The following is a 13649-nucleotide window of genomic DNA, read 5'->3' on the forward strand; positions in this document are numbered from 1 at the left end:
AGAAATTAACTACCCACAAAAACCATGTGGGAAAAAGCTACCTAAGTATGGTTCTCAATCAGAGACAACGATAGACAGCTGCCTCTGATTGAGAACCACACCCGGCCAAACAACAAAGAAATACAAAACATAGAAAATGAACATAGAATGCCCATCCAAATCACACCCTGACCAAACCAAAATAGAGACATAAAAAGCTCTCTACGGTCAGGGCGTGACAGAAGTATTTAGCTATGTACCAGTATGTACCATTTTTAAAGTTTACGGCAAATATTATACATTTTTTCAGCATTTGTTTGCATCTAATGTAAAGTTTGAAGCATGTTGAGAAAAATGAGATTCACAGGTTCAGTATCCTTACTGTAAACAGCACATATGTAGAAGAAATCATCAGATATAGGGTATTGTGGCATGTACAGTAAAGCAGAAGCCTACAGTAAAAAGGTATTGGTGTAGCCTGGTATATGTATGCCATTTCTGCCCCATGCAACATTTCACAATATCAACTTTTCAATGTGACTTGTTACTGTAACTGCTACAGTAATACTTCTCTCGCTCTGCTTGACAAAATCAACAGCTTACAGCGTATCAATGAAAGTCAGATAATAAGTGAAATATACTGTCATTTACAAACCAAGTATTTCAGCAGTGCATTGTAAACTACTGCACCATAATTTAAAATGGTAACTCTTTACACTTTGCCCTACTGTATTGAAGCACACTGGCTGATGTAGGATGATAATGATGTAGTATTTACAGCCACGTCCATATAGGATTTGGTTTTACCTTCCAACCTAAATTGATGTCAATTGATACATTTATGATGTGAAAATATAGCATTTTACAGTGTTAAGCAGTTCTGAACTGTTTGATTAAGTGATAGTTAAATGTGTGTATTGTTAGCCAATTACAAGAAAATGTATGAATATGTATGTAAACTGAAAGACCGATTTGGTGCAGTGAACAAGAGACTTTGAATTGTTTTGCAGTACTCAGTCAATTGAAAAAGTGCTTAGAGTTTTGAAACATGAGTCAATTTGATGATTTGTTTCGATTTTTGTGGTTAGAGTTGTGAAAATGTACCACATACTTGTGAAAATTGTTGCAAAGTGATTGAAAAAACATTTAATAAGCTACATATCCTATACATTCTGTTTGCAGGTTAACCATTTTTAACATGGAATAACATGAAGCTAAGAGTGTTTGATTGGTTAATGTGTTGTTACCTTTTGTGTGTGTGTGTGTGTGTGTGTGTGTGTGTGTGTGTGTGTGTGTGTGTGTGTGTGTGTGTGTGTGTGTGTGTGTGTGTGTGTGTGTGTGTGTGTGTGTGTGTGTGTTTCAGAGCAGAGAACATTTCTGGCTGGCATTTGACAATACATGTTAAAGTAGCATTTATATTTATATAGAGTACCAGTCAAAAGTTTGGACACACCTACTCATTCCAGGGTTTTTCTTTATTTTTACTATTTTCTACATTGTACAATAATAGTGAAATAACACACATGGAATCCTGTAGTAACCAAAAAAGTGTTAAACAAAACAAAATATATTTTATATTTAAGATCCTTCAAAGTAGCCACCCTTTGCCTTGATGACAGCTTTGCACAGTTTGGAGGGGTTGTTCTGCAATGTAGAAAATAGTAAAAAATAAATCAATTGAATAAGTCGGCGTGTCCAAACTTTTGACTGGTATTGTATATATCATACACACTGGATAGGTGGAGTGAAATGTGTTACTTTATAGGGTCAGTACAGAGCCCCTGGAGCAAATTAGGGTTAAGTGCTTTGCTCAAGGGCATATCGAAATACTTTTCACTTTGTCGGCTCGGGTATTCGAACCAGCGACGTTTCAGTTACCGTTATGAACGCTCTAACCACTAGACTATTTCAGCACCTTGGACAGCTCTTGCCGCTAAAGTGAAAGCTCTAAAAACAAACTGTTGATGATTTCTGAAAGTTAAATTTGGCGCTCAACGAAGACTACTAGTCAGAAGAAGCGTTCATATATCAAGCCACAACGTGTCATTTTTTCATAAAGCTTCAAACATTCAAAACACTATGCAGAATCAAGTCAATTGCAGAGCTAGAACACGGGATTGGTGATTCACTTCAAGGTGTCTCTATTTACATTTTAACTGATCATGTGTCGATCGATATCGTTATTCGATAACGAAAAGCGCCCATGTAAACATTTTGTGAACCCATTCCTTGTTGTGCATGGTGCTATAGTCTGTCTTTCAATTCGTCTCACAATTCAAACTCGTTTTAATGATACATGGACTCCACCTGGTGGTGACAAATGTATATGCATGGACACAGTGAGAGATTACATTAAATCAGTCCTCTCTCTCTATCATCACTGAATGCAACTGAACCTGTCACTTTTATTAATACGGTGTGGCTCGGATCCTCACCAGTCATATTTCTCACATCAACAAGATTACTGTAAAACAATGTATCTCTCATCCCACTAGATGTCACCCTGGTTCCATTACAAATTTGCAGAGGCCTAAACTGGATCGAGGTTTGTTTGAATTAAATAGATAGAGTTTATATGTTTTTGTGCATGAAACCTAAAGACACACTCATATACAAATCATAATGAGGACAACATCAATAGAATAACATCATGAAAAACCATTTTGTTGACTATATATGCTAATGATATTTGAGCCTTAAAAAAAGAAGAAAACAATGAAAAACAAGAAGCCTTAGGCTATAATAAAACCAACACAAGCACAGTCAGGGGGCCTTCATAATAGAAAAGCCTAACTGATTATTATGGAGAGAAGCGAGCTGTGCCAGTGGGCTTGATTCGAGGAGAAGATCCTAGCCGTGGGTGTCCACTCCGGTTCCCAGTGCCAGCTGCCGGTGCTGAGGCTCTAATCCACCGTGTGAGTGGGTATTTATCTGCCTCCCAGGAGCTAATCTTGCCAGGGCTTCTAGCCCGTCCAAAAGAATGTAGTGGGTGGCATCATCTTTCATCTCAACCGTCAACTTCAAAGCTTCTACATATTTAAATGTTGTAATGTTTTCGACATAAGCCTACTCAGCCCACCGGTGCTTCGTGGAATTGGAAATCTCCTGTGTGAAAAGCAATAATGATCAAGCAGAAGTAGGCTATTTCAAAGATTTATGATTCAGATTGTTTTGCTGTTGTCTTTATTGGCAGGGAACAAAATACATCTGAAAAGGCGCTCAACTGGGGCCACACAAGGGCCCTTAGCCCTCTGTTATTTTATCTTTATTCAAATGTCATCGCTTTCCCTCTCCACTGTCATATACTGACAAACTGTGTTCTATAGCCTCTCGCCATAGGCTGTATCATATAGCCAAAATCGTACAAGTTGAATCTCTTTTGTTCAATAAATAGTATATGTAAGTCAATGTGTCCATATTGTAACATATAGCCCACATAGCCTACAGTGTGAACAGCCAACTGGTCCGTGAGAGAAAGGCTTTGAAATAGGAGGATCTTTTGAAATAGAAGGATAGCAAGAGAATGCAACGTAGTCTACTTCTTTCCATAGATACTGAGTTAAAGTAACCACATAGGCTACAGAACAAAGGCAAAAGCAATAGGCTACCCATTGGTTCCACGCGCGCTCTATTTTCCTCTCAAGGCAGTGGTTAATCCATAGATTTTAAAACCAGGGTTAATCCCTCCCACTCTGCTCGCCCCCGCATCGCACCATCGAGCGCTGTGCTCAGCCTCCTCCTCCTTCTCCTGCTGTGTGTGGCGAGAAAACGATAGATATAAAAAGAGTCTGCCTAAAACCACAAATCGACCTAGCGCAGACTATTAAATGTCGACCAATTCTATCGTTCTGAAAACGTGATGGATTATAACGGTTTGCTCCCGGAAGAGCAGGTTCAAATGCATAATCGAGGTAGATAAGAGACGCGGATAAACAAGGGGTAGGGGTAGCACGCGAGCGGAGAGCACTTGCAGAAGACAAAGGTAACTGTGCTGCGAACTATGTGATGAATTAACAGTCCAGAAGAGCAACTGGAAGTGTGGAGGCACAGTTTGGGGGGAAAAACTCGAGAGATTGGCTTTTGAAATACAATCAGAGCGACATGCTTTCTCTGTTTTTCTCAGTGAAATCCACAAATGAACTCTCCGCGGTCGGAAAGCATAAAAAGCCTAATATGACGATGCCCCGAAGTGGTAATGACAGTCAGTCGTTAGGAGAAGCTAAACCTTAATGCTAGAGACATATGTGCTATTCGTGGATAGAAGCAGAAAACTAAACACAAAGGAGAGATTCGTTTCAAACACATTACCAGGAAATGGTGATGGTTTCACAGGCTATATCTTAGATGTTTGAAGGGACATGCATTTGATTCTTTGCGTTCCAAGTCAGACATCGAACTCAAGCCACGAACGCTGGCACTGAACTCTACGACGAAACGCACAAACCACTGTAGAGATTGAGTGGCTTTTCCCACATTTTTCTCATGCTAAGTGTGTGTACTTGAAGACTTCACATGTTGATGGAAGAGACTGACATAGATCTAACGACGCTATAGTTTCGACGAAAGCACTCAACGGATTGGCTGTCCATTCGCTTCAGCACCTCAGCACAGAGCGTTCTGCTAGGCTTCCTTCAGCACCTCAGCACAGAGCATTCTGCTAGGCTTCCTTCAGCACAGAGCATTCTGCTAGGCTTCCTTCAGCACAGAGCATTCTGCTAGGCTTCCTTCAGCACAGAGCATTCTGCTAGGCTTCCTTCAGCACCTCAGCACAGAGCATTCTGCTAGGCTTCCTTCAGCACAGAGCATTCTGCTAGGCTTCCTTCAGCACAGAGCATTCTGCTAGGCTTCCTTCAGCACCTCAGCACAGAGCGTTCTGCTAGGCTTCCTTCAGCACCTCAGCACAGAGCATTCTGCTAGGCTTCCTTCAGCACCTCAGCACAGAGCGTTCTGCTAGGCTTCCTTCAGCACCTCAGCACAGAGCGTTCTGCTAGGCTTCCTTCAGCACCTCAGCACAGAGCTTTCCGCTAGGCTTCCTTCAGCACCTCAGCACAGAGCGTTCTGCTAGGCTTCCTTCAGCACCTCAGCACAGAGCGTTCCGCTAGGCTTCCTTCAGCACCTCAGCACAGAGCGTTCTGCTAGGCTTCCTTCAGCACAGAGCGTTCTGCTAGGCTTCCTTCAGCACCTCAGCACAGAGCGTTCTGCTAGGCTTCCTTCAGCACAGAGCATTCTGCTAGGCTTCCTTCAGCACCTCAGCACAGAGCGTTCTGCTAGGCTTCCTTCAGCACCTCAGCACAGAGCGTTCTGCTAGGCTTCCTTCAGCACAGAGCATTCTGCTAGGCTTCCTTCAGCACCTCAGCACAGAGCGTTCTACTAGGCTTCCTTCAGCACTACGGACAGCTACCAAAATGACACGGCTGCGCAAGAAAGCTTTCATTGCACTTTTCTTATTCACCCTCTTCATCTTCGGGACCATGATGGGCCTCAGAACACTGAAACCCAGCGATGGCTTCTCAGACCTGGCCCCGGGAATGGGAGAGTTTGTGGGGGAAAGAGGAGGCGACCGGCGACGGCCAGTTTCAAACGACATGGTAGTTTCCCCTGGTCAGTCCCATCTAGCCAGCGACACCAAAGTCGTCTTCACAAAATCCGACCGTGACTACAGTATATTCTACGACGTACAAATCTTCTATTACCTATGGTACGGCAACCCACAGATGGACGGTAAATATATTCACTGGGACCATGTTCTAGTACCGCACTGGGACCCTAAGATCGCCGCCAGCCACGCCAAAGGAAGACACACTCCTCCGGAGGACATAGCGTCGAGTTTCTACCCGGAGCTAGGACCATACAGTTCCAGAGACCCCACCGTGCTGGAGTCACACATGTCGCAGATTGAAGCGGCTGCAGCAGGTAAGGGATTTCGGCACCACTAACCCATCCAAACTGAAATATCATTATCAAGCGGTGTCCTGGACATGATACTGTAGCTCTCAAATATTGACAGTAGCTTCACTTAAACTCCCCCATTCAATCTGCACCAATGTTGTGCACCTAATGCTTTTGAGCTTTCATATGAAAGGGGATGTGTTATAGACCTACCCTTCTGTCAATAGTCATACCAGAGACTGTCCTCACTAACTGTTTCGCCCCAGGGGTACTGGTTCTGTCTTGGTACCCGCCTGGCATTGCAGACAACCATGGTGAGCCATGTGAAGACCTGGTGCCTGCTGTCATGGACGCTGCCCACAGACACAGCATCAAGGTAACTGGTGAGAGAACCGGTATGTTTTTACACTTTCTGGTGCTTTACTGAATAAATACATGTCTGGCCACAGGTTTGGGGTCCATTCCATTCCAATTCAGTCAATTGGAATTTCAGTTTTCTTCTGGAATGGACTGAATTCAAAAGGAATTGGCCTCAACCCTGGCTGGCTGACTGGCCGCCTGGTAGTGATGATTGGTTGGTAGGTGTTAAGGGTTATGTTGTTCACTCAGATCCTAAACTTGAGATTCAGAAAATAGACCTACATTCTTCTGTAACAGTCTGTCACAAGAGACTACGTTAACTCAGACCTTTGTTGTAGTAGTCTAAGTGAGTATCAGTCCTGGCCTTTGTACCGAACTAAATACATAGACTTTGAAATATTCACAATACAAAAACAGCCACTGTGTATGTATACATTCACTGTATTCCCTTGAAGACAAACGCAATGCATTTCTTTTTTAGGGTGTGTGATGTTGGTTTTGGAATGTATTTTCTATGCCTAAAACCATCTGTTCTAGCCCACTTTCTTCCTCCATCTTGTATATTATTGATGTAGTCAGAGAAAACCCATTTCTTCAACAACCTCCCAAGTCTTTGGGTGCTTCACAAGGTCCTCTGAAGGCAGACTTTTTTTTCTTCAGTATTTTAAAACCGAAGAAAGACCGTTTCCAATTGACGGAGGAGTGACTCAGGGGATACCGTTCAAGGCACTGTTGTACTGTTTGACTTTCTATTGAAGCAATTAGAGATGTTCTGTACACACATGCACGAACGCACGCACACACACACACAACATTGGCCTCAAAGGCATAACTGGGGCTGATCATGCAGCCTGAGGTCTGTGTGCATGGCACGAGATGGTCTCTCTCTCTCTCTCTCACACACACACACACACACACACACACACACACACACACACACACACACACACACACACACACACACACACACACACACACACACACACACACACACAGTGCATGCAGTTAGTTAAATATAGCCCAAGGTTCTTCTTTCCATCCGCTTTCATATGTAGAATATGGCAGGCTTACATTTGCAGAAGACAGTGCAGACTTTACTTCCAACAGTGTGTGTAGTGTGGAATTGAATGAATAATGAGAAGTACTGTAGGTCTTTGTGGGACTTACACAACAGTAACGGTTTGTATCTCTGTATGACTAACCTGAGGGCTAACGCTGCAATGTTCTGTTCCAACCAGTGTTGTAGAATCACTGCCACACAGGAATTATAGGTTGAGGTAGAGGGACTGAGAGATCTCTTTCCTTGCATACTTCCTCAGTGTATCTGTGCCGACCTGTGTCTTTTCTACTCATATAGCCTTTAATATGCACACTGACTGTTCCATTCACTGACCTTGTTTTCATGATCGTCACCTTAAATCATGAATAAGAATATAGAGAGCCTAATGTGTAAACATTATACTGCCTCAGGCCTAGCTTATTATTACGTCTTGCAAAAAAACTATGACAAAACAAACATCTGTGTTAAATATTTAGATGTTCCAATAACGATCGACGTTCCCAGTTTACAGTAAGCGTAGCTGCACCTAAGGGCAGAATGCTAATAGGAGAATCTGTTCCCACTACACAGCACAACGTGTGAACAAACAAACTGAAAAACAGCTTCTCATCTCATGTACAGGCGCGCACACACGCACGCACACACACACACACACACACAGTTTATTCAGCTGAGGAAAGGAACAGATTGAACAGCACATCAGCTCACCTTGCCACTCAGCCTTTCTGACTTCAAAACCAGCAAAGACACAAACTGACAGCTCGGCGAGCGAGTGAGCCTGGTCGCTGCTGTGCCAAACACAGTGTTGCCATAGAAACTCTTTATGAAAGAGAGTCAGAGAGAGGGAGTGGGTGTTCTTTCCTTTCTATGTAGCCCACCACGCTCCTTCATGGCTCGACGGTTCTATCAGCAGTTGTCGGTGAGCTGAAGTAGACCTTTTGCTATACATCAGCTGAGGTAAACTTCCTAGTCGTCAGGCAGTTTAACCCTGGTCCCAAATCTGTTTGTGCTGTCTCGACAATGACAGTAGGTGTAGGCTATACAGCCCAAACAGATATGGGATCAGGCTAGTCTAACCCTGGAGTGAGAGAGGGCAGCAACCACTCAGCAGTATGTCAGCTCTACTGCCACAGTCCCATTCATGTCATTTGGATCATTCACAGTAATCTGTGTCACACAGCAATCAGTCATTTGAATGCTGAGAGACTCCCTGTTGATTCTTCAAGGTGTGGTATGTGGAATGTGGATCAGATCCAGGTCTCCCTTGAATAATTGTTTTGAAACCTCAAGGGATTTCATCCTGGTTGGATGTATAGATCGTATATGTATGCCATCTACTGTATCTCCAAGTAAGGCCCTTGTGTGGTTCATTGAAAGGTTGGTAGGCATTGTCTATCAGTTGCAGCAAAGACAGAGGCACAGAGAGAAAACAGCCATAGGTAATACTTTAAGGTATTAAGGTAACCCCAGTGGCCTAGCGGTTAGAGCGTTGGGCTAGTAACCGAAAGGTTGCAAATTCAAATCCCTGAGCTGATAAGGTACAATCTGTCTTCTGCCCTTGAACAGGCAGTTAACCCACTGTTCCTAGGCCGTCATTGAAAATAATAATTTATTCTTAACTGACTTGCCTAGTTAAATAAAAAAGTATATTTTTCAAAAAGGTAGAGAGTATTATTGCTTTAAAGTAGAGAGCAGTATCATGCTTATTATGTATCTCCAGCAGATAAAGTTCACTGCAGTACCACTGGAAGGAATATATCTCCAAATCACTTTTCTTTTCTTAAAGGAGGATGGAGGATCACTTAAGACATGACAGAGAGGGTGAGGTCCTGAGTTTGGATATTGGATATGACCGCTGGGAGCTAAGAGCCTCTGCTTCAGTGCTTCGCTCTTCCTCCCTCCAGTCTTTTTTTAATTTTCAAGAACTTAGCTCCTGCCCTGTGCCATTCTATCACCTTATGTCTTTACACTCAGGATACAAGCTCTCACATCGCCAGGCACACGTGCACACACGCACCCACACACACACACACACACACACACACACAGAGAGAGGCCCTGGAGTCAGAGAAGGATTTATAGATGATCTGTCAGTTATAGGCAATCTCTGATTGGCTGATCCCAGCCCGGAGGCCTCTGACACTCTAGTCTGACAGGGTCAATTTCATCTGTTATTCTGGAAGGACACTGGAGTCCATGACATTTGATTAAACACATATTGCACATGAATTACCCGAGGAACAGGTTCTATACTCTTAGAAAAAGAGGAGAACCCTTTTTGGTTCCAGGTAGAACTCTTTTGTGTTCCATGTAGATACCTCTCTGGAAAGGGTTCTACCTGGAACCAAAAAGGTTTATTCAAAGGGTTTTCCTATGGGGACAGCCAAAGATCCCTTTTAGGTCCTAAATAACACCTTTCTAAGAGAGTACTATTTACCGATGGATATGCCAGTTGTAGGGCAACATGGCGAAATGCATTGGTTATGAACAATAATCAGAATCACTTTATTCGCAAAGTACATTTACACATACCCAGAATTTAACTTAGTGAGAAGATGCTGCCATGAAGACATTCTACAAACAGAATACAGACACAAAGTCAACATACAGAACATACTGTATAATACACTCTTTAAAAAAAGGTGCTATCTAGAACCTAAAAGTGTTATTTGGCTGTCCCCATAGGAGAACCATTTGAAAAAACCTTTTTGAACCAAAAATGGCTCTACCTGGAACCAAATAATTATCCTACAGGGACAGCTGAAGAAACCTTTTGGAACCCTTTTTTGTAACAGTGTATAAATACAATGACTTTGTTGGAAAGCGAGGTATCGACAGTACTTATTCTTTCTCTATGCCAGTGCATTGAACAGTCAATGCCTTACTGCATTTCAATGCAACAATAAAATGGCAATGTGCTGATATACTAATGAATGTGAACATTGCTTTTCATTAGGTCTTCATTTACAGGACAGTGTTTACATTCAAGTGGTATAATAATGTTTCAAAGACTATGAAAATGTGTACTGCAGACAGTATTGTCCTCTTTATTAAGAGTTTATAATGATCAGTATCTGTACTCGGTTCACACAGGTGGCGTTCCACATCCAGCCGTACACGGGACGGACTGACCTCAGCATGCACGATAACATCAAATACATCATTGACAAGTAGGTTGACCTTCCACTGTCCTATGCATCAACATGTCCTCTTCTCTCTCTCTCAAACTACATCATTGACAATTAGGTCAGTCTTAAACAATTCACACATCTCTCCATTCCTCTTCTCTTACTCTCTTATCATTTACCTTTTTTTGTCATTTAGCAGACACTCTTATCCAGAGCGATTTGCATACATTTTCATACTTCTTTTTCATACTGGTCCCCCGTGGGAATCAAACCCACAACCCTGGCATTGCAAGCGCCATGCTCTACCAACTGAGCTACACGTTAACAAGCAGGTTGGACTTTGACTGTTCTGTACATCCACTTCCTCTAGCCAGCCACTCCATTTCTCCTCCACTCTCACTCCCCCCTTCCCTCTCTCTCTCTCAAACTCACACAGATTAAGATGTTCTTATCACGTACTTTAAGCCAAAGGTCAGAGCTCTGCTTTCCATGTCAATTTCCAGTGACTTTGATCTGGAGAAATCTGAGTCTTCTTCGGGTCTAAAGGAGGTCGAGGAATGAAACGCAAGTGGCCTTTGTCCTGATTTCACTTTCATTTTTAGAGTATTACTCAGAGGGCTTGAGACAATTGTGCCACTAAAAGATTAGTACCTGTGGGAAAATGTATGAAAATAGTTTGGCTTTGGAAGAGACCAGTAGTAGCCTGCAGGTCCCAGATCTGTTTGTGCAGTCTTGTCAACTCCTATGGTCATTGTCATGCCAAACATATTTATAACAACGACCAAACATATGTAGGATCTTCATTTGAGACAGTTTGCTACAGCAGGAAAATAATCCTGCAGCAATAGGTATGTGAATTATTATGTGGATAAAAATGCATGGACATTTTTGTAGGGGTTGATACACTTTTCATAAGGGAAAGTCAAGTCTGAAATTTCCAAGTGGAAATTACAAACTTTAGAAGCCTTTTTAACCCTCAAATACATTACAAGTTTAACATTTCCTGCATTGCAGGAAAGTTCTCCTGCTACAGGCTGATCAAATTAAGATCTTACATTTGTAGGAGCCGGTTACAGTGCACCAACAGATCGAGACCAGGCTAGACCAGTAGAGGACAGAAATATGAAGATGAGATGTTTTATATAATGAGGCATGATAGTGATCCACCTTAACATTGTCCCAACCTTTAGACACCCTCGGGCGGTAGGGTTAGCGTATCGTAGTCAAGCTAACTGAACAGTGATGATCGTGACTGAGGCCAACTTCCGCAAAAGCAACTGTGCTAGCCATCTGCCTGAAAATAAACCACAGAGAGAATGAGTGTGAGATAGAGGGGGAGGGGGGGTACATTTATAAATGCTGATCTCTCCATCTACAGTGTTCACACATTCCAAATTTGCTCTTGAAAATAATAGCATCATTTCACATAATAGCATTTTCGGTAGACATCTGGCCCTTCACTCAATTGAGAACCCTTGTGTTGGCAGAACCTCCTGCTTTGTAACAAGTGTAAAACAACACACTTTTATATAATAATCTCTGACTGTAAAATCAAATCACCCATGTAGGTGATACACATTGGGAGTGGAAAATTGGCTACCTATGGAGTCATGATATGTTTTTCATCTTGCTTGTTCACTTCTCTATAAAAATAAGTCTGATTTGTAAGTATACTGCAATTCAGCTTCTAGCTGCATAAGTAAACATGAACTAAAGTAAACAAAATCTTGACCTCATAGGTACGGGAACCATGGCGCCTTCTACCGCTTCAGGTCGACCACGGGGCGGATCCTTCCTCTGTTCTATGTCTACGACTCCTACCTGACCCCGCCTGAGGCCTGGGCCGACCTGCTCCACCCCGCCGGCGCCCACACCCTCCGCGGCACGCTCTACGACGGCGTCTTCCTCGCCCTGGTCGTAGAGGAACGCCACAAACACGACATCCTGGCCGGTGGCTTCGACGGCATGTATACATACTTCGCCTCCAACGGCTTCTCCTTCGGCTCCTCTCACCAGAACTGGAAGGCGGTCAAGGACTTCTGTGACGGTAACAACCTGCTGTTTGTGCCCAGCGCCGGGCCGGGATACGTCGACACCGCAGTGAGGCCATGGAACAACCACAACACGAGGAATAGGGTCAACGGACGCTATTATGAGACCAGCCTACAGGCTGCGCTGTCGGTGCGGCCGGAGATCGTGACCATCACGTCGTTCAACGAGTGGCATGAGGGGACACAGATTGAGAAGGCGGTGCCCAGGAAGACGGTGACGCGGCTGTATCTGGACTACCAGCCCCACCGGTCAGATCTATACCTGGAACTCACCAGGAAGTGGGCAGAACACTTCAACAAGGAGAAAGACAAGTGGCTCATGTAGAGGACAGGAGTCCTGACTGGACTGGGTCGATGGGAATAATACCTTTTGGGTGTGACTGGAGCAAGTAAAACTGAGGAGCTTTTCACACTACTGAGCTGAGCCAAACCAAGCTGTACTGAGCTGTCCTGGTTAGTGGTTACTATCCACCATAGTTGCTGGAACCTGCTGAAAAAAAATGGAAAGAAAATAGCACAGCCAACACAGTTTGGTTCAGCATGGTAGTGAGAAAAGGGTAGGAGTGGCCTCATTGCTGGGTATTCTGGGTCCTTGTGATTATAAACCATATTTATTTTGACAGTGAAGCAAAAATTTGCCAATTTGGCCCCATACTCCAGCATTTTGGATTTGAGATCAAATGTTTTTCATATGAGGTGAGAGTACAACATGTCACCTTTTATTTGAGGGTATTTTCATACATATGTTTTACCGTTTAGAAATTAAAACCTTAATGTATCTAGTCCCCTCCCCATTCAAATATGTTTTTTATCTTCTCATAAGTATTTGGGCAAATTAACTTATAGCATATTAAAGTATTCAAAAGTTTAGTATTTGGTCCCATATTCATAGCACGCAATGACTACGTCAAGCTTGTGACTCTATACACTTGTTGGATGCATTTGCAGTTTGTCTTGGTTGTGTTACAGATTATGTTTTGCCCAATAGAACTGAATGGTGAATAATGTACTGGAGTCCCTTTTATTGTAAATAAGAATAGAAGATGTTTCTGAACACTTCTACATTCATTTGGATGCTGCCACGATTATGGATAGTAATGAATATATCCTGAAAAATGATGAGTGAGAAAGTTACAGAGGAACAAAGATCACACCGACCCCAAAAATGCTAACCTCCCCTGT

General features: G+C 43.0%; 1 protein-coding gene across 1 annotated transcript; it reads left to right on the plus strand.

Annotated features, from left to right (window-relative positions):
* Positions 1-5384: 5384 nt before the first annotated feature.
* On the plus strand, positions 5385-13112 carry LOC120022609 (glycoprotein endo-alpha-1,2-mannosidase-like protein). The gene is made up of 4 exons (XM_038966582.1): positions 5385-5892; positions 6135-6244; positions 10382-10458; positions 12156-13112. Exons 1-4 carry the CDS (start codon positions 5385-5387, stop codon positions 12790-12792), a joined length of 1332 nt encoding a protein of 443 aa, XP_038822510.1. The 3' UTR covers positions 12793-13112.
* The last annotated feature ends 537 nt before the right edge of the window (positions 13113-13649 follow it).

The sequence above is a fragment of the Salvelinus namaycush genome, chromosome 27 (genome assembly GCF_016432855.1).
Source record: "Salvelinus namaycush isolate Seneca chromosome 27, SaNama_1.0, whole genome shotgun sequence".
Lineage (NCBI taxonomy): Eukaryota > Metazoa > Chordata > Actinopteri > Salmoniformes > Salmonidae > Salvelinus > Salvelinus namaycush.

Bases quoted from the DNA above. Each gene is read 5' to 3' on its own strand.
- LOC120022609 (XM_038966582.1), top strand. From the start codon at position 5,385: ATGACACGGCTGCGCAAGAAAGCTTTCATTGCACTTTTCTTATTCACC. The intron at 5,893-6,134 runs GTAAGGGATTTC...GTTTCGCCCCAG, and splicing joins GATTGAAGCGGCTGCAGCAG to GGGTACTGGTTCTGTCTTGG. The intron at 10,459-12,155 runs GTAGGTTGACCT...TTGACCTCATAG, and splicing joins ATCAAATACATCATTGACAA to GTACGGGAACCATGGCGCCT.